This window comes from Micrasema longulum, unplaced genomic scaffold, assembly GCF_059751315.1.
Source record: "Micrasema longulum isolate JH-2025_06_02 unplaced genomic scaffold, ASM5975131v1 h1tg001345l, whole genome shotgun sequence".
In the NCBI taxonomy this organism is placed as follows: domain Eukaryota; kingdom Metazoa; phylum Arthropoda; class Insecta; order Trichoptera; family Brachycentridae; genus Micrasema; species Micrasema longulum.
The window spans coordinates 542,905-565,935 of NW_028278531.1; the positions used below are offsets into that span (position 1 = coordinate 542,905).

Sequence of the window (23,031 nt, forward strand, 5' to 3'; positions counted from 1 at the left end):
ACATTTGCCCAATTAAAACAAATGTACACATTTCGTTTAATACTCGCGTGAAAATAACAAACTAACCACTGTTAAAATGAAAGCGGTTTTATTTTCCGCATTTTGACATAAGTGCAATGTACGAACGTTACCTTTGTTATTTTAAGTATTCAATTCATGTTATTTCATTTTAAATTTTAAAATTAAAATTTTAAATACACATTACGCCTATATGTCGACGATTTATACAAATTTACGCCGTTTTAAAATATAATAGTGTTTAATAAGTTCTTACATTCAATAGATAGATAGAGATTGAGTTTTTCTACTGACGTTTCTTGGTGGAACTGCATTTTAATTATAATAATAAAAATACGTATATATAGTTGGATAATTTAAATAGCGCCATTTTTGTAAAAATAATTTCAAGGGCGCTGAACAATAAATAAATATCCCAGCACGTCTTGGAGCTACGGAGCGCATGGACGGTTGGGATTCTAGTTCCTCATTTTCAATTAAGATCAATTAAAAATTATAACAGACAGGAGATAGATTACAGGACGTCTTGCAGCTACAGAGCGCATCGACGGTTGGAAATTTAGCCCCCATTTACACATTTTGAAAATTTAGTGTATTTATGATATTTAAAAATAATTATCATACGAATAATAAAAAGAAGTAAGATTACAACACGTCTTGCAGCTACTAAGCGCATAGATGATTGGAATTCTAGACCCCATTTACAAAATCTATGTATTTTATAGTTGATATATAAAAGCTAGATAACCAATCATGGTGCAGCTACAAAGCGTATGGAGGAGTGGAATTCTAGCAATATTAAAATGATATCAATAAATTTACAAATAATAAATGTAAAAATAGAGCATAGTAGTACACTTGTCAAGTGTTCATGCCGAGAAGTAAGCAATAATTAACTAAATTAATAAAGCACACGTACATATAAATATATATAAAAATACATATACGTATACGTAATTACCCCCGGGCCCCGTAACATAGCTGTCGATCCATTTACCAACCAGCGACCATTCAACCATTTGCTTTGTAGCCGCCAGACGTTTGTCAATCTACCTTCTGTGTGTAAATGCCATCACCTATCAAATTATTTCATACTTAAATTTCGTAAATGGATCCAGAATTCCAATGTTTAAAAAAAAAAACTGGAAATGTTAAAAAGTTAATTTTTAAATAAAATGTAAATGGGGGCTAGATGTCATACTGTCCATGCGTTCTGTAGCTGCAAGACGTGTTGGGATACTTATTGTACAGTGTCCTCGTGGTGATTTTTACAAAAATGGTCCTATATAAATTATCCTCAATAAAATCTCCTTTAACAATGGAATTTGAACAAATGTAATTTTGGTATTTTTCTTTTCAAATATTTAAAGTAGATTTTTACGATTATAGATATATAACGATCAATCTATTAAAAACAAGTATTCATTTATAATTTTCGGATTAAAAAACCACCACCACACAAAATAGCTTGTAGTTGGCATCACACGTCATGTCTATCTTGTAGTTTAATGGTTGGTGCGTTTGCCTACCAAGCTTGAGGTCTGGTTTGATTCCCCTGAAGGTCGACATTAAATATTTATTAAAATGGAGGTTCTGAACTGCAGTATTTCATGTTCCCCAACTGGTACCCGTAGCAAAAGGCTGAACACCTTACCTTCATGTGAACGCATGGAACCATTGATTCCCCTAAATTTAGAGAAATAATGTTTGTAAAATGGCATGTTTAATAAATTAATTATCAGTTTAAATACCTAACATTTAGATTACTATAAACAAATAATAGTTTTATTATTAATCACGATAAATTGCGGAGAAATTTTACTATCGCCTAGCAAAAAAATGATAAAAATGAACTTGACCCCCAAACACATCCATTCGTCTGCGCTGTCATGCGCGTACTAATCGGCTCGTACTTACTACTGGCTGACTGCGTCTCGAGGAAAGAGCGATCAGAGCGATGGAAGCAAATTTGAAATTCCGTTCCAGCGCCGTACTGAACGCGCAGTTCGGATGCAGGCGCAGACTTAAATTCTCCCTGGGCTGCCGAAGCAAACGAAACTTTATTTTTCTTACATTTTTCATGTAGTTTAGATGCGATGCGAACGCAACGCAACGCCGCGCAGCACAGATTCGATGTTGGTATTTTGGCGCTGAACATAACATTATAATTATTATTTTATGACGGGGAGTAGGAATACAAAATAAAATGTAGAATTTAATTCAAACATTACATAAAAAAATGTTTATTTGGTATGAGAAAATAGTTTATAATCTACTACGTATATTGATTTTTCGGGTTCATTACCAATTCTTTTTCGTTAAAAAGGTCATGTTTTTTAACAAGATAATATTTATTTATTTATTTTATTTGTTTATTTTAAAGAAACAAACAGTCGACAATGACATAATAACTTAAAAAAGATACGGTTTAAAGACAGACCAGCGAATTTTACATATTAAATTGTGGTACAGCAAAAGGGTGTGTTTATGTGTATTTGTATGAGAGTAAGTGTAGAGGTGTGTTTGTGTGGGATTAAGTGTTAAGGTGTGTGTAAGTGTGAGCATCATTAAATAGCAAGTGGGATCGTATCGCAGATCGTATCTATTTGGTTTTACTGCATTTTTGTCAAATATTATGATAAATATAGTGAAGTTGGTTGATTTGTTATTACAATTTATTACTAGATGTGTAAAATTATTGTTGTTATTTCTAGTCGTATGTATATAGTATTTAGTTTGTCTTCAATTTCTTAAGGGCAATGTATATTATTATTTACCAATTACTTATATATCAATTGCTTCCCTAATCAAAAATCCCACCGCACGTCCCTGCTATGCGGTGCCCTATGCACTGTCGGGTGTGGACAAGGTATGATGATGATGTCCTTTCTTTTTAGAACAGTTTATCTTAGTAAGAAGGACTTTTAAATCAATTTTGTATTTTTTTGTGTTTTTTTCTCAGTATACCACAGTACAATTGCGCATTCCTTACTAGGAAAAAATAATGTTTTAAAATATGACAATGTTCCTTGTATCGGAATCCACAGTTCATTTCCTGGAATTTCCTCTGCCCTGGCGCTTCGCCAAGCGGTTGTTTTATTGTTTTATTCTTTCTTCAAATCCCCCTCCTGCGGGTAATTATACGTAACATGACCGGCGTCATTTGTTACATTTCCAAAATAGATGCTTAAGTCGCCACTTTATTGTGACATTGTCTTCCAGTTTATTTTATTTATTATTTACACACCAAAACAGCGATTACAAATTGAGGACCGTTTTGTTCGAAACTCGACATTCGCTTGAAACTTCATTTTTCAGGACACGGTTTTTTTGTGGTTTGTGTCGAATCGTGTGAAAGGTCGCTTTAAAAAACTACACCCTACAATTAAGCCTGAAGTTAATCTAAAATATAATTTATATATTTTATGTCGGCCTCGTAACAACAAACAAATGCGGCACCGACAGGAAGCATTTAAAACATGCGAATGTATTAAAATAATATACGGTCAGCGCGTTTGCCTACCATGCAAGAGGTCTCGGGTTCGATTCCCGACATGTTTGATATGAAATATTTATTTAAAAGGATGTTTTTACACCAAAATATTTCATAGACCCTGGTTTGGTACCTGAAGTGTAAGAATGATCAAGATACGCTGCGATTGGTGTATCAATGCAGTGCCCTATGCACAATAAGGTGCGGAAATCGCATAAATCACATTGAATCAGTCCAACATCGCTTGCTTCGAAAAATAGCGTGGATGCTCAGACTAGAGAGATTCTTATGCTGAAATAGAGTCAATGTTAAATATTTCTAGTCTACAAAAACGTAGAACTAATATTGACTCCATATATATGTTCGGCATACTAAATGGTATAATCGATGTTCCATCATTACTGGGACAAGTAAAATTCAATATTCCGACTCGTAGATTGAGAAACAATGAAGTACTGCTCATCGATCAGCATAGAACAAACTATGGCCTAAATTCTCCAATGACCCGTCTTTGTCGTATTGTTAACTCAAGACAAGATCTGGACTTTTTTGGTTTAAGTTTACAACGATTTAAACGAGCACTAAATAAATAGTCCAGATCTTGTCTCGATGTCCCTTATGTTTGTCAATGCTTCTTTCTTTTTTTAAAAAATGTTTTAAACTATTCTTTTATTGTAATATTTAAACCTTATAAATTGTATACATGGACAATGTCCGTTAATAAATAAATAAATAAATAAAGGGAATGATGATAATGATTCAAAAAAATTCTTTTATATTTCTATGAGGAACTTCAGCCCTGCGGGAAATTAAATATGAAAATGTTTTCTTATGCACGGTAAAAATTTGAGCATGTTTCGGTTTCCGAGAGAGACCGGTTTCATCGCTTTCGCGACATCTTCGAGACTGGTATGGATATTCCAAATTTGTGGATTAACTTATCACTTGTCTTTTATTTCTATAATAAATTACAATGAACTTCCATCAATAATTTTCACTCACAAACTTAAATGTTTTATTAAATTAAATGGCCAAGTTTCTTGAAAATGTAGGAAAAAAATATTAAAAAATATTTTAATAAAAACAAATTACTTTGAATGACGTCACTAGTTCATATGAATCAACCAATGACAAGAGAGTTGTGGAAGATTTCCAGTTTACTAACTGTCAACGGACCAATAGGCAGAACTGACTTAGATGAAGCGGAAGAGAACTTAAGACATCACACGCGGAGTAATTTCTCAAATACATTTTTTGTAAAAGGTGTTTTTTTCACCCAAATATTTCAAATCGGGTATCTGTAAAAAATATATTGAACTTTTAAAATACTGAAAATGTAATTTGTTATGTTTTTCGCACTAATTTGATTCTTATAAGATTCAAGTTATAAAACAAAATGTTTTTTGGTGTAAATACAAATTTTAGGCTTTTTACAAGGACAAGTTTTGTATATTATTATAAACTCATCATCATCATTCCCTTTGTTGGCGCATTCGCCTACCTACCTTTTGTGGTCCTAAGAGTGTTCAATGTCCTGGATGAACATTTCGCGGATATACTGGCAAAAAACTTTAACTCTCAAATTCCTGTTTTGAGAACTCAAGCATTTAAGTTTTGTTCCATTTTTACACTTTTATATCTTATTTAAATATAGTAAGATGTTATGTGCTCATTTAAGAACATGTTATCTAAAACATTTAAGTTTGTAAGTGAACATTCTTGATGGAAGTTTATTGTAATTTATTATATAAATAAAAGACGAGTGATACTTTAATCCACAAATTTGGAATATACAGTGACCGGTTTCATCGCTTTCACGACATCTTCGAGACTGGACTGACGAAAGTCTCGAAGATGGTCACTGGATATTCCAAATTTGTGGATTAAAGTATCACTCATCTTTTATTTATATAATAAAAAAATAAGAACATGTTTTTAATTTTTCCATTTTTTAATTTCATATTAAGTCAATTTTAAGTTATTTAAAGCTTTAAGACTGAATTTAATACCCGGCATTAAATTTATTTTTAAAACTACAGATATATGAAATTTAATATGGCTTAGTGAATTTTGCCAGTTTCTAGAGCGTCAAAAACTTTACAAAACTGCATCATTAAGTCAAATCTGCATATTTTCGAGTTAATGTTTTTTGCCAGTTTATTCACGATATTAAGCTGTCCAAAACGAAAGCCATTTTCAGGAGAAGTGTACAAGTAAGAGACCATTGCAAGAGACTGCTGAGATATTGCATAGATTTATATACTATTTAAGCGTGTTGTCCAGATGTTTATTTAAATATGTGTTTATGTACTCATTTTTGCTATTGTTTAATAATATGCATGCTTTCACTTTCCATTATGTTGTATCCCAACTCAACACAGGGCTCTTGGCCTCATAGATATAGGGAAATTATGATGATGAGTATTTTCAATTTAACTGAGGTTTACGTTTGCTCGTAGGGCCGCCACACCAAGACGGGGCAGCTGGCGGCCATCAAGGTCATGGACGTGACGGAGGACGAGGAGGAGGAGATCAAGCTGGAGATCAACGTCCTGAAGAAATACTCCAGCCACCGCAACATCGCCACCTACTATGGGGCCTTCATCAAGAAGAGCCCGCCCGGCAAGGACGACCAGCTGTGGCTCGTTATGGAGTACTGCGGAGCCGGTAAGTCCCCTCTTCCTTTCCTTTTTTTGATAAATTCATGGGTCGTTTATCAAATTTCTTATTATAATAATAAAAATGCGTATGTAGTTTTATTCCACTTTTATTTATAATTTTTACACTGATCTAAACCAATTTCTATGTTATATAAAAGCACAAGCAGGGGTTGTAAATCATGATTTTATATATTATGGGAATAAAAGAGTTTAAATGAAAATAATTTAATTATAAAGTAATAATTACTGTATGAATTAAAGTTTTGTTTGAATGTATATAATAAAAACAGATGTAAAATATACAGTTTTATAATTTCTTATAATTCATTCAATTTATGGTAACTAGACTTTTTACCCGTCTCTGCTTGGATCTATTCAAACTCATTTTCTAGCTATTCAAACTCAATACTTGTCACGTTTTTCTGGGCAGATGTGCCATGTATTTATTCTCGTTTTTGCATCATCTCTATATTACAAGCACAAATAAATAGGGATGATAGAATCAACCATTGAACTCGGAAAAACATGGAAGGCCGTCGATGACGATTTTTCAGCTTTATTCGTCAGAACTACGGGATGCGGGATTGACGTGGAAGGAGACGAGATTGTCGGCTAGTGATAGGGTCTCTTAGAAGCATCCGGTGATATCCATATGCTGCTCCACTGAGAGGCAGATGTAAAAAGAGACAATGGAAGGAATGAGATAAATATGAAATTTTCTAATGATTTTGATAAAATTTTAAATAAAGTTATCAATAAAACTTATTGGTTCAGTTTTATTTTTTTATTATAAATCAATAACTCCCAAAAATGAACTGTTTAGCAAAGTAGTTGTAAATATTTATGTTTTCTGTCCCCTGTTAAAATCTTATTTGATCTCCCTAACTCCAAAATATGTAAAAAAAAAGTACAAAAACTGTAAACGTTGTAAACAATTTACCAGTCTTGCAGATGCCTGCTTAGGCGAAAGCGCTCGTTGATCAAAATAATAAAAAAGTAAAACTAAACCAAGAAGTTACATTGATAACTTTATTTATAATTTTATCAAAACCATTAACTATGGAGTTTTATCAAGAAATATCTACCAAAAACATCAATATTATAAAATGTTCTGTTTTGTATACTGATAAATCCAGTATACAATACAAACTATTATGAGTAAATCGATTTTAGAATAAATGGTTACAGAGACAAAAAGGAAGCTTAGTGCTACGGGAAATTGGATGTTAAAAATGTTTTCTTACACGCAGTAAAATATTTAAATTTAATTTTAGGGTAAAGTTTCACGAGAATTTATGAAAAAATAATAAAAATTGTTTTTGACATTCTACAACAGAGATGAAGAAAATTTTAGAGAAGGTAATATAGAAGTCTAGGCATCTACAGGGCTTATGACCTGCCATTGGCTGGTTTAAGTGGCCACTTTACACTCTGTGTAACATTCACCATTCTGCCCATATTCGAACATCTATATTCCTCCAATTCTTTCATCTGTTGATGTTTGTGAAGTTAAAGAGCTGAAACCTCTTTTTATGCGGGTGAGATTCATTTCATTGAATTATTTCACCTACAACTAGGCAAAACCTTAATTTTTTTTTTTTTAAAAAGGTTTTTAATAAAAATGAACTACTTCGAGACGTTGCAGGTTAATGTTCTATTTAAAAATTACAAATCTTAAAAAAATCATAGCAACGATGCATTAAAATTTAAAATGCAAAAATTTGTATTAGTTTGATAGTCTATTTATTTAACAAATAATAAAAAAAATCTTAACTTCCTTATTGGGTGAATATTTCAAAAGCAATCTGGGGGCATTACCAGATTACAATTGACTTGCCTGTAGTACATATTGCTGTTATTTTCTCTGATAAGAATGTCTATGAGTTTATTTTATATTTTAATTGACATTTCCTACCAATCTATGTTTTTAACATGCGTGTTATGACAAATGAAGATTTTAGGTAGAATATTGATCAGGGTGCATGGAATAAAAATCTTAAATTGTGCAAAACGCTAACAAAAGTTAACTTCAGATATTATTCTGTCTTTAGACGGATAATATATTTTCTTCTGTATCGTAATCTAAGTGCTGGGACATATATTTATATTATTTGTATACAAAAATCAATCAAATTCTTCTATGTTTCACATTGTTTAATTTGCCCAACCAGCGCTTTCGCTTAAGCGGGCATCTTCAGGAAACCAGTCCTATATTCAGGATTCCAGTCCTATATTCAGGATACCAGTCCTATATTCAGGATACCAGTCTCAAAGATGTCGCGAAAGTGATAAAACTGGTCGAATGTTATTCCAAATTTGTTAATTTAAGTATCAATAGTATTTTCCCTATAATAATTTAATTAGTCATAATTCTGACCATCTAGTCCTATTTGAAATTCTTAACTCACTCTTTGATGCGCCTGAACTACTGAGCTTAATAAAATTAAATATCCCAACTAGAAACCTCAGACGAAACTTACTCTTTCATACCGATAACCATAGAACTAACTATGGTTTTCATTCCCCTATGCCCAGAATTCTTAGGTCTGCCAACAAACATACCAGTCTTGATTTCTTTGATAACAAGTTGTCTTCTTTGAAACGATTACTAAATCAAATTAAATTATAAACACCCCTCTCCCGCTTCCACTCCCACCAAGTCTAAGGTAATATAGAAGTCTAGGCATCTACAGGGCTTATGGCCTGTCATTGGCTGGCCACTTAGGCCACATTACACACTGCGTAACATTCACTATTTAAAACCCACTTGTTCTCTAGATCATTTGAGTAAATTCTTAGCATGTGGTGACAAAGTGCATTATTTTTCTTAAATAAAAAAGTTAAATTAAATTTATATCTTTATATAATCACTTTGTAAAGCGCCCTTGAGGTATTATATTATGAAAATGGCGCTATATAAGTTATCCATAATTATTATTATTATTAAAATGCCTCCCTCGGCACGGGACACCGCCGTTATCTTTAATGTAAAAAAAAAAATTGTAAAATCACAAAATAAAGTGCATTAAAATTCATTTTTTAGCTTTTGTTTACAAAATCGCAAGGATTTTTGTCTCTCTTGGAAATTTTGACAAATGGTTCATTCGCGGTATTGAACTTCCACAGACGATATACTCAACTTGCCAAGGAAATGGCATAATCTTTCTTCGCCTAGTAAAATTTTTAATGATTCAGAATTCACCCTTTAATATTGATTGTCCTAGTATCAGTGTTCTACCTTCTAGGTAGTACCCTATTGTTTGATAAGTTATTTTGTGACAATTGATGCCTTTATGGTTTGTTTATCTGTAGCGTCTGCCAATGCACTTTGTGTAAACATTGTGCTTACTGATAACACTTTATTATTCAGTTATCCGACCCTTTCATAAATACATAAAACTGTGTGTAGCAGGCCCATACGTACCGTGGATGCGGCGAATCCCTCCAATATTTGAAAATAATAAATTGTATTTTATTTATTTATTAAGGAAATCATACAGTCTTTATATAAATACAAGGTACAAAAAACAATTGAAAAAAGTAAGACCAATTACAGATTTCACATTTATTTATTATGAATGCAGGAGGAGAGGGGAAAAAATAATTAAACAACAACAACAACAACAAACCATCACGCCGTTTCACCGTAGGGGTAGGCAGAGAGGATAGAACGCCATAACACTATCTTATTTATTTTATTTATTTATTTTTGCACCACAACAGGCCAGGAGGCCCAATTACAGTAGTGAATTACATGACAGAACGCCCAGGCTTGAGAAAAATCACATTTTAATTTTTGAATCGAACCCGGAACCTTTCGTGTGTGAGTCAAGCGTCTTGACCACTACACCACGGAGGCCACCGTGGCATACAGACCTCGCTTCCTCTACATTCATACATCTTCTTATGCACGCACGCCGATCATTCCTACTTTTGACATGTCCATCTTCAAGTATTTGATGGACTTGATCGCGCCATGTCTTTCTCGGTCTTCCTCATTTTCTGCATCCATCAACATTTGCATCGTAGATCCTTTTAGTCGTTGTTTCGCTGTCCATTCGCTCTACGTGTCGAAACCAACGCAGCACCCCTTTCTTGATTCTGTCAATAATGCATGTCTCAGCCTTACACACTTCACGGATCTTGACATTTGTGCACCTATCATACATCGTTTTACCACACATTCGCCTGAGGGATCGCATTTCGACAGCATTCAACCTACTTTCATCATTATTTTTCCAATTCCATACTTCGCTCCCATACATTAGAGTTGGAACTAGAACTCCGTTGTGAACTGCTAGTTTAGCCTCCTGCGATAAACATTTAAAAAATAATTACATTCTAAAAAAATATAAATATTAAATAAAAAGTACATAAAAGGTAGAAGACATCGTATAGCTCCAACTCTACTTTCCTCCCCTCTCTCTGCTTCCATGAACATTTATATTTCTTGGTAAAAATTCACAACCAACAATAATTCATTAGATGTAAATATGAATAAGTAAAAATCGAGAGATAAAATTAAAAGTCAAAATTAAAAGTTAAAAGTTAAGCAGGGATAAATTTAAAATGTCCAACAGATCTGATAAAAATATGGTAATATATTTTATACAGTTTTATTATTATTGTGTATTTTTAACCACTTATTTATTATATTTTCTACCGACCGGTTTCAAAGCTATACAAGCTTCTTTATTTACTTATCTATAAATACGCCCAATCGGCATTTTTAGGCGCGTGAGACTGCGCGAGGCTCGAGTGCGACAAACCGTTTGAGGTGGTAGAAACAAATTTTTGCAGTGGCGAAGGATTTTGTTTTCGTGTATGCGACATTTGAATGTAGTTATGCAGAAAGCAGCCTGTCCACAATTTAAAAAAATGAGATATTGGTGTTATAGAGTGCAGTAAGGTCAATTATATGTTTTGCTAAAAACAGCCAGACCACTTTCATTCAAAACAACTGTAATAATTATCTCTGAAAATAGTTTCAATCACAAAAATGGCACTTCTCAATTTGCAGAAAACACCCACAACACTAGAAAAATCTTAAGATACATACTTTAAAAATCATTAAAACTGGTCAAATACATAATTAGATTTTTGTTTGTAATATAAAAAAAAACTCATGTATTCATTGTTTATCATCTGTCAGTCAGAAACATTCCAAATCTTGTGTAGATTTGATTATTCACTCTTTTCATAAAAGTGCTATTATCTCAGTTTCACTTTACTATGGCTGGCTGTTTTCGTTCATTTGTTGTGACTCAACACTAAACCCATGACCTCAAGAATGATTGACGAACGCGCCAACCACTGCACAATGAGGCAGACTTATTTCCACTCGATAAAATACACTTGTCCAGGGTTCTGGTTGTATTTCGCACTCTGAGCTGTATTCCTAAAAGTGCCGACCTGAAATACGACCTTCTAGTGAATTGAATTGAATCAGTTCAACATGGATTTTTAAGAAAGATAGGCTGGAGGTTGGGCTTTTCCGGAGACCAATATACGTATAATGAGTTAGAAACTAGCTTAAATATATCGTCTCTTTGAGACCATCGAAATTAATCCGAGCTTCTAGTCCTATTTAAAATTCTCAATTCACTCTTTGATGCGCCTGAACTACTGAGCTCAATAAAATTAAATATCCCAACTAGAAACCTCAGACAAAACTTACTCTTTCATACCGATAACCATAGAACTAACTACGGTTTTCATTCCCCTATGCTCAGAATTCTTAGGTCAGGCAACAAACATACCAGTCTTGATTTCTTTGATAACAAGTTGTCTTCTTTCAAACGATCACTGAATCATATTAAATTATTAACACCTCTTTCCCGCTTCCACTCCCACCGAGTCTACCATATACCATTGTGTCTTTCTACTTTCTTTTATAATAATTTTCTATGCATAAATATGTCCTTCAAAATGCCCATTAGGCGTATATATAAATAGATAAATTCATTATCAGCCTGAACACAGTACTCTGAAATCTCAAAAACATTATTTTTTCATTATCATTATTTTTTTTATTATTTATCAGCAAGGATAAATTTCAAAAAGTTATATACATTGCCCATTAGGAATGTTACTTTTTATTATGCGATCAGTAAATATAATATGACTTTACTATCTCTGTACATTGTTTGTATTCTTGGAATAATATCAGGCCTTTATCGAGCGGGGTAATCAGTTTATTTAATAATTGCAAACATGCAATTATTATTACAATCATTATATTAAATATTTATTATTCTTTTATTTTAATAAATAAACGGCACTTTACAAGTTACAATATTTTGAGCTTGTCCAAATGTTTGTAGACAAAAGACTGGATTTCACTCCCCGGGGAGTCAATAAGATTAACCTATAGCGACAGAAAGGGAGAACATTTTAGAGAAGGAATATGGAAGTCTAGGCATTTACAGGGCTCATGACCCGCATTGGCTGGTTTAAGTAACCACTTTACACACTGTGTAACATTCACCATTCTGCCTATGTTTAAACATCCACATTTCCTCAACTCTTCCACCTATTGACTTTTGTGGAGTAAAAGAGCTGACACCTTTATCATAATATATTGGGCAGAAAACTGCACTAAATCTCACAAATAATATAATGGGCCGAAAACTGCATGAATCCTTTGGATTTTATCCTATCTGTTGATTTTAGTAAGTTCAACTAATATTAATAGTTTTGTTTTTCAAAGGATTATAAAATTATAAAAATCTCCCCAATGAAAATTAAAAACAATATTCTATTTTAATAAGTATTTTCTGTTTTTTTTCTTTATTTTGTATATTATTTTTTATCTAACGTATTTTAGAAATTATATAACTTTGTATTACTAAATAACTATAACAGTGTAAGTCACTTTCCAAGCGCAAGAGCTAGTATCTTTTTTTGGGTTATAAGATTAAATAAATCTTTAAAAGTAGATTGTAGAAGAGAAAAAACCATTTTATGTAACTATATTAACCCTCCCTCCCCGGTGATGTGTAGCTAGTACACATTGCGTCTAATAACTATAATATCTTTATAAATATAATCAATATTGGGTTCAAATTTTCAGTATAACTCCATTACACATTTACGTATCGACTGAAATAATATGTTATTAAATAATAAGTACTTATTAGGCACAAAAAAAGCATTTTATCGGAAATCTGGGATAAATTATGCTCACAGTATATCAATGTTTCGCAGTGTTGCGTATGAAGAAACAGTCACGTAGTCCAGTACTAGCCTATTAGCAGTACTAGTATTAATAGCCCTCGGTAAGTTTTGCCCGAGTCGTTAGCGACACCCAATGGTTGTTTCATGTTTTCAGCAGTTAGATTTGAAATATTATCATCTTCGAATTAAATTAACGTTAACTAAAGCCATTCCCTATAAATATTCAATTTTTCCCTTTTTAAATCTCTTATTTTTTTAATGTGTAGTGACTACACAGGACCGTAACGAAAGGGTGTTTTTAGGACAGTAAGGGAAAGGTTAAAGATGTAAAATATAGTGTACTTTTTTGTATGGAGGAATAAGCTGAGGTAATCGGCTATTTTCATCGTCCATTGATAACGGGCTGGACGCTGGGCGCACTTTATAGATATTTTTTTTCGTAGGAAGATATAAACAGTGTTAGTGATTTATAACAAATAACAATTATTTAGTTTATTTTTCCAGAAACATAGTTACTATATCGAAAGTAAAATATAATGGTAAGCTGTGCATAATCGCTTATTTGGACAATTCGCCCCTGTTATTGAATAACCTAATTAGAACCACGTGTAGCTATGGATTTTTAATAAAAAACATCAAGAGTTTAATTTAAGGGAAAGGTTAATTTTAATTAATAATAAACATCATTTTAGCATTACCAAAAATCCAGTAATATGAGCTGAAATTTTCAGAACTCGGCAGACAGCTACGGGGTTAAATTTTTAAATTCCAGCACAACTCACCAATAAAAACTCGTGATGTCACTGGCGAAGTGATTTAAAAATTAAAAAGAAGTATAGCGGTAATTTATAGCAGGGCGAGCCATGATTTATTTTATAGGTAATCTTCAAAAAATAATCATTAATTAATTTGTACCCCTATGCAAGTAAATATATAAGTAATTTATTTATTTTTCAAGAATTAACGGTACAAGTACCTTTTACATTACATACATACATAAGTATTTACAGTGGAGTATATACAGTAACAACTTTTTCAATGCTTACTTAGAAAGAACATAATTAAAATATTGATTCCACAGTAAAACGTTTTACAAGTAATTGTTTATAAGCTGGAAATTTCAATAAAAATATGTCACCTAAATCCGAATGTTTATTACCCAGCGCATGTAGACGATTCAGTTCTGAATTGCTCGAATATATTGAGATATTTTATTTTTATTTTTTTATTTTTATTTATTTATTTAGTTCTATGTATTACATAGTCTAAAATATATTTACAACACAATATTTACATCTATACTTATTCTAACATTATTTATCACTATTATACACTTAGTATCCTAATTTATAATATTAACTGTTTCATATGTACATTTTCATTAATTATATTCACTATTTACACTATTTACTACCTAATATTTTTCACATATATACTTTTTACATTTAATTTTAAATATATTTACATTAATTTCATTTTTTATGCTTTCTGGCATTTCTTCAAATAGTTTTATTCCCTTGTACATAAGGCAGTTCTGGGACATTGCTTTTGATTTCTTTTCCAGTCTTATATTTTTAGATCCTCTTGTTGCATAGTTATGAAAGAACTCATTATTTTTTAGTTTATTTTGAAAATATCTCTGAACTATTCCTTTAATAATTTTGTTTATTTCATTGGCAACATTGAATTTGATTCTTTGATCAATTGTCATGATATCTAGAAGTTGAATCATTTTCTTAACATTTGTTCGTCTCCCACATCTTAATATTATCCTCATCGCTTTGTTTTGTATTATTTGGAGTCTTTTTAGATCTCCTTCATTACTTAAATATAAAATACTGGAGCAATAATCAATGTGGGGAACGATAATACTTTTAAATATCAGCAGAGAGGTTTTAATGTCTAATTTATTCCTTATCCTTCCTAACAGGGATACCTTCTTTGCGATTGATTGTTGCAGTGATAAAGTTGAACTAGCCTAGTCACTCTAACTGGTACTTTAAAACCAATGAGGGCCAAAATTTCAGGGCTGTTCAATACTGAATTAACGATTTTAAATAGAACTAATAAATCATTAATAGTTCTCCTGTCCATTAATTTAATCAAATTTAATATATTTAATAAATAATCATAGTTACGAAATTCATTACGTATTCCTAATTTAAAATTAACATATCTCAAAAACTTATTATTCTGAACTCTTTCTATGGTAATATGGTGAGAGGCATAATAAGGACTCCATATTGTAGAATTATACTCCAAGATGCTTCTCACCAAGGAGGTGTATAAATTTTTTTAAGTGTTTATATTTTTAAAGTCCTTAGTGATGCGCAAAATAAACCCAAGCGTCTTCAAAGATCTACTACTAATATCATTAATGTGACTGATAAAAGACAATTTCTGATCAAAAATCACACCCAAATCCCGCATCTCAGTAACTGAATCCAATGCAGTGTTACCGATTGAGTAGTCAAATAAAATAGGATTTTTTATCCTGAAAAATCTCATGATATGGCATTTTTTTATATGCAATTGAAAGTTGTTAATAGAACACCATACAGATAACTTATCTAAATTATTTTGCAATATAGCACAATCATCAACATTGTTAATAGTCCTAAAAATCTTCATGTCATCTGCAAACAATAATACTTCGACTCCTTCAAATATGTAGTATAAATGACTATTTTTTCTGTGGTTCTGTGAAAATCAATTCAAAGAACAATTATTATTAACCATGAGATATATGTAGCTTTATTCTACACTATTTTAATACAATACTTATACAAAAGTTTATTAACAAATACAATGACATTCAGCAGTAACTGTCAATACTGAGCACTGGCTGATTCCTTTTAAAATGAACAATGTCAAAAACGGGTACTGCAAATGCCACTTGTCCTATGTGAAACATAATATGTCAACGGTATCCTATCAAAGAAAAATAGTCCTTCGGAAATAACGTTCGAAATACTAGTTTCCAAATAGAGAATCTTCAAATGATATGTGTAACCTGCAAGCTTGTTTTCGTACTTAAGAAGCTGACGGTTAAAGATGTAAAATATAGTGTATTTTTTGTATGGAAAAATAAGCTGATCGGCTAGTTTTATCTTTCACTGAGAACGGCTGGGCGTTGGGCGCACTTCATAGATATTTTTTTGTTTGCTTTTAATGCCTTCGTACATTTGCAGCCATTCGATATAAATCCAGATACCTTGAGCATTTTTATTTTCAAATTTTAAAATCACATCTTTTTTATATAAAAACTCTGTGCTTTTATTATTGATTAGGTATCTATAAAGAGAGTTATCATCTGATAACAATCTTATTCTCACTGTTGATAAGCTATTTACTTTTTTTTTCTAATCTAAATAGGACGCCAATTATGAGATAAAAACTATAAATCCTTTTGCGATGAATCACCCATTTACGATGTTTCACCTTTAAACTGGAGATGCCACGAATAGTGATTTGGCTGAATATCGAATATTCGTCCACGTTTTCAGCCAAAGCGCCAAATATTCGGCGGCCAAATGTTCAGCTAAAGATGTGTACATTTTGCACGTGACAGGTTATGACCTGTCTAGTTAGAAGCATAAATATTTTTTTATCGATCTACCAGGGTTGTATTCAACGAGAATGCATGTACAAAAGAATGGAAAGATGCTGTTTTTTTTGTGTTTAAAAAAGTTTGTTTTTGAATGTTTACAAACAAAATTTGCTTTTTATGGATACCAATCAGATTATTTTCTTACATTCCTCATAATTTCTTCCCATTTATTTGTTTTTACTGGATTTTTGGTAATACTAAAATAATATTAACTGACATTCAATACATTTTTTAAATCGTATTCATGAATAAAGTGCACCCCTGTTGGTGAGAAAGGCCGAGTTTGAAATTTGCAAAAAGAATTCTACATTTGAAAATGAATTATTTTATGTTTTGGAATTCAACCATACACAAATACCTAGGTACCTGCTTAAATTTAATATTTGAATATTGATAATTTTTAGTTTTGGAATTCAATCGTAAACAAGTACCTAGGTACCTGCTTATCAATGAAAAGTCTTTTTCCAAGGTAATAAGGACAACGTTTGTCGGGTCTGCTAGTATTAGTATAAAATATATGGGTATACTAAACATATAGTACATATATATGTACTATATGCGGCCTCCGTGGTCAAGACGCTTGACTCACACATGGAAGGTTCCGGGCTCGATTCCCGGTGAGAACACAAAAAATTAAATTAGATTTTTCTCAAGCCTGGGTGTTTTGCGATGTAATTCACAACTGTAATTGGGCCTCCCTGCCTGTTGTGCAAAAAAAAAAGAAATGAAATACAAATATTGCAGTGGAAAGAACAGAAGTGCATTTTTAAATATGAAGATAGAAATGCATTTTACACAAAAGTAGCAAAAAATAAAAATGAATCAAGAAGAGTAAGAAAAAAAAAAGTTAAAAAATCATCATTGCATATTAGTAGACAATATATGGGTATATATGGCAGTGGAGAGAATAGAAGTGCATTTTTTTGCATAAGTTATATTCTAAATAATCATAAAATTAGAAGAAGTTAGAAAAATGCTCACATAAGTCAACAAATACATATAAAAGAACAGCTAAGAATATTTACAATGCGAATGTTGATGGATGCAGAAATCGAGGAAGACCGAGAAAGACATGGCATGACCGAATCCAACAAATACTTGAAGATGGACATGTCAAAAGTCGGAATAATCAGCGCGCGTGCATGAGAAGATGTATGAATGTGGAGGAAGCGAGATCTGTATGCAAAGATAGAGTGTTGTGGGGCTCTATCCTCTCTGCCTACCCTTACGGTGAAAACGGCGTGATGGTTTGTTATTGTATATAAGTCAATAAACGGTAAACAATTGAAATCAACACAGTATTATTTAGGTATTTCAATTTGAAGATAGTAAATTGATACACTGCCTTTTAAATTTAATAATAAATATGTACATCTCCCTTCCTCTCCTTATCGTTTCTTCATGCATCCTTGTCTTAATCCTGCCCTATTTACAATAACTGTTCTTTTTTTTTTTTAATCTTTGATTATTCAAAAATGTATACATGAAAATAACATTTTTATTTGAAAAAAATTATATGTATTTATTTATTATAGTTTCTTTACTAACTTTGTACACTTTGTGAAAATCTGTTATTATAGTCCTTAAAATACAGCTTGATTAAAATGACAGCTGCCAAAATAATGTCACTTGTAATGGGAAATTTCTGATCACTGATCATGTACCGATCAAATCGATTTGATCAGTTTTTTCATGCAAACATGAAACTCGGTTTCCGAAAATTGATATAAAAACGCAAAAACAAGCCTATTATAGTGTGTTTAAGACAATTATTCACTTAAAAATAAGACAATAAATACTTTTTTTCATAAACAACAATAAATGAATAATTTTTTATTCGATCGATTTACATTGACCAATATGTCCCATCTCTAAAATTTGTGCAAAATGACGTAACCTTGTAAGAACGTTGTTAATAATTAGGTTTATTCTAGTTTATTTTTAGTTTTAAAGCTGATTTTATATAATTATGTTGATTTATATGTCAAGCATTGTATTAAAAAAATAAATTAACATGCCAGATACAAATGATTTTTTGTGTGTCAATATAAATCACTCCTTAGACGTTACTACAAAGTTATGTCGTCACTTTTGCTGACGGCTGTCATTCTAATCAATCTATATTTTAAGGACTAGAGTTCTGAGTTTATACAATATATCTGTTGTTTACTATAAATATGTATGTAAAACTGATGGTTTCACAAATAAAATAAAATAAATAAATAAAATGTGCCCAATTTGTATCTTCTTCGAAAAAAATATACAATGAGCTGAAAAAATAAGTGAAGTGAATAACATAATAAGGCATAACATAGTAGATAAGGCGTACAGACTTCTAGGGTTTATCTTACGAATCTCCAAGCCATTCTCATCACCAAATACATTAAAACTTCTTTACTATACTTATGTGCGAAGTCAACTCGAATTCGCTTCATTAGTATGGTCCCCTCAATATAATGTATATATTAATCAAATTGAAAACATTCAAAAGAAATTTATAAGGAGCCTGGAATATCGTTTTGGTAACATTGAAAATGATTACGGCGCATCTTTGATCAATTTTAATATAGAATCACTACAAAAAAGGCGCCTTAGATATGATTTAATTTTTCTTTTCAAAATTCTCAATAACATAGTTGATTCGCCGTATCTTTTACAAAATATTGGTTTCCGTTGTCCTCTTCGCTATACTAGATTAAATTCCCTTTTTTATGTACCAACTTGTAAAAACAATTATACCTCGAATTCATTCATTAGATGTACCTGTAGAAATTATAACGGACTCAGTATTGATGTAGACATTTTTAACTGCACGTTGCATTTGTACAGAAAATTTCTTCATGGGGTCGATTATTTGGGATAGTTGCTGAATGTACATCTTGAGTGGTTTATGCTATGTATATGTGCCGCATGTAATGTATATGTTTGTGTATGTTTTATATGTGCGTTCATGTGTGTGCGTGGATGGCTCGGAGTGTGCATTCGGTATTTTTATTTATTTTAATTTATTACCTCCATGGAAAACGCAAATGTCAACAATTATCCTTTTTTCACTTAAAATTCTTATTTATTTTTTATTTTTTGTCACATTTAATGTTTATATCTTTTTAATTTATGAAAACTTAATTGGTCTTTTTATGTTAAAAAATTGTTGTTTTTAGTACTTATTTTGTATGACTGTATGTTTTCTAAATAAAATAAAATAAAATAAAATAAAATAAATAATGGCATTTGTCGCAGGTTCCGTGACCGATCTGGTGAAGTCCACCAAGGGTCAGTCCCTCAAGGAGGAGTGGATCGCCTACATCTGCCGGGAGATACTCCGCGGGCTGAGCTACCTGCACTCCAACAAGGTCATACACAGGGACATCAAGGGCCAGAACGTTCTGCTCACGGACAACGCGGAAGTCAAACTTGGTGAGATGCCCGAGGGATTTTTTAGCCCAGTTTTTTAAGAGTTACAGATAATATTAAAGAAAAATAACATAAATTCAGATGGCAGAAAACAAGAAGATGGTTACATTTAATGTTTACATTTGTTTTAAAGATCCGATAAACTAACTTAATAAAGTATAACTAATAATAATACCCAACAGTAAAATCCCTGTTTTACGTTTTTCAAGGGAGCAGCGAAAAAGTGTCAAACTGAGGAAAACGCTAAAGTGAAGAAATGAATAACTGCGGAAAAATTGTAAAAACGGGAAAAAAAAATTTGTTAAATATTCATATTTACCTAGGATTTCATTAAAAATATTTAGTTTTTTTCGGGTATTTTATATATTATTTTTTAAAAATGTTTAAAAATAATTGTATGTAGGTACTTAACCTTAAAAACACAATAATAAAAATTTGAATTTGCATAAACTGATTTTTTCCCTAATTATTGGGAAATTTTTGTTAATATGGTATCACTTTTTTAAGTATGGCATCACAAAATTTCAACTGTCATTTACATCGCGGAAAAACTGTTTCACACTTTTATGATAACTGTTTAAACAATCTTCTTTCCTAATGATGTTTATAACTTCAAATAATATTTCTATTGCCAAATTTTTAAACTTTCTGCATCGTAATTTATTGATGTTAAGACTTTATTCTTCCTAAACATGCGTCAACCGTGTGTCACAATTTTAATGAAAATCGCAAAAACGTTAATTGGGGGGATATTTGTATGAGAATGTATGGAAAAAATGGGACCTAAACATTTCGGTGTAAAAAGTGGGAAAACATAAAATTGAGGAATGTAAAAATGAGGTTTTATCGTAGTTGAAAAATGGACCGTTTAACAATGTAATAAAGAAATAAACAAAAATTGATCTTAATTTTTACTGAGGCTATTTTTATATTTGAACAGTTGACTTCGGAGTGTCGGCACAGTTGGACCGCACGATCGGCCGACGGAACACATTCATCGGCACGCCATACTGGATGGCGCCTGAGGTGATCGCCTGCGACGAGAATCCCGACGCGACGTACGACAATCGCAGCGATCTGTGGTCGCTGGGCATCACCGCGCTGGAGATGGCGGAGAGCCAGCCACCGCTGTGTGACCTGCACCCTATGAGGGCGCTCTTCCTCATACCGAGGTTTGCGGAACTTTACTTTTTTAAAAGATAATTTAATGGCAACTATGTAACTTTCGTATGTTGAAAATGTCATCTTTTTTGGACAGCTCAAAATATCTTTTTAACACAGCCTGAAATGTCATCTTCTTAAGACAGCCCAAAATATCACCTTTTTAAGACAGCATAAAATATCATCTTTTTTAAGACAGCCCATAATAGCGTCTTTTTAAGACAGCTCAAAATATAAAAAATTTATGACAGCTTAAAATATCATATTTTTAAGACAGCTCATAATATCGTATTTTCGAGATAACTCAAAATATCATATTTTTAAGACAGCTCAAAATATCATCTTTTTAAGACGGTTCAAAATATATTTTTATGACACCTTGAAATATAATATTTTTAAGACAGCTCGTAATATCGTATTTTCAAGACAACTCACCTTGAATTATAATATTTTTAAGACAGCTCGTAATATCGTATTTTCAAGACAACTCACCTTGAAATATAATATTTTTAAGACAGCTCGTAATATCGTATTTTCAAGACAACTCAAAATATCATATTTTTAAGACAGCTCAAAATATCATCTTTTTAAAACAGTTTAAAATATTATCTTTTTAAGACAGTTCAAAATATCATCCTTTTAAGACAGTTTAAAACATCTTTTTAAAACAGCTTTGGCCTGAAAAATTAATGAATTGAACATACGATGGTTTACAGAAGGGTTAAATCATTTGAATAAATCCTTGGCATATGGTGACAAAGTACCTTGTATTTCTTCAATAACAAATTAAAAAAGTTAAAATTAAATTGATTTCTTTATATAATCACTTTGTAAAGCACCCTTGAGGTATTATATTACGAAAATGGCGCTATATAAGTTATCCGTAATAATAATAATAACTTAAATAATAGAATTGTCGAGGACAAGTGTATCATATAATGTGCGTATTGCAGTTTTATTTTTAAAAGATCTAGAATGTCAATGTACAATTCCGAGCATCTTACTGGATTTATTAATTATTTTATTTATTTTTTATTTTTATTTTTATTTTTTAATCTTGAAATAGGGCACATATAAACATTTTATTTTGTGTGCTCTAATAATAACAATGTACATACATTTAATTTATAAGTTATTTAACATGTATTTCTTACCCTTCTGTTTGAATTTTGTTTTTTTTTTTTTTCATAAATGTTTTTTCCCATTTATCTACAATGTGATCTTATTATTTACTTTAACGCACTAGGAAAACCACTTCTGTGAAGGACTAAAATGTTGTTCTTTTTTTCTCTTCAAAAATGTTTTATTATTCAATAATATATAATTATATACATTTGTTATTTCCAGAAATCCTCCTCCCCGCTTAAAATCCAAAAAGTGGGCTAAGAAATTCCACAGCTTCATCGAAACTGTCCTCGTCAAAGATTACCATCAGAGACCTTATACGGAGCAACTCCTCAGGCACTCCTTCATCAGGTAAAGACCCGTTACTATTATTT

The 23,031-nt window shown here is 31.6% G+C and overlaps 1 protein-coding gene across 13 annotated transcripts in view; it reads left to right on the forward strand.

Annotated features, from left to right (window-relative positions):
- msn (serine/threonine-protein kinase msn) overlaps positions 1-23,031 on the forward strand; it is a 90,357-nt gene that overhangs the window by 661 nt on the left and 66,665 nt on the right. For all 13 annotated transcript variants that reach the window (XM_088235229.1, XM_088235227.1, XM_088235234.1 and 10 more), the window contains exons 3-6: positions 5,971-6,178; positions 20,198-20,374; positions 21,312-21,543; positions 22,880-23,008. In XM_088235229.1, the coding sequence (XP_088091355.1) occupies positions 5,971-6,178; positions 20,198-20,374; positions 21,312-21,543; positions 22,880-23,008 (746 nt within the window). The remainder of the gene's footprint in view (positions 1-5,970; positions 6,179-20,197; positions 20,375-21,311; positions 21,544-22,879; positions 23,009-23,031) is intronic.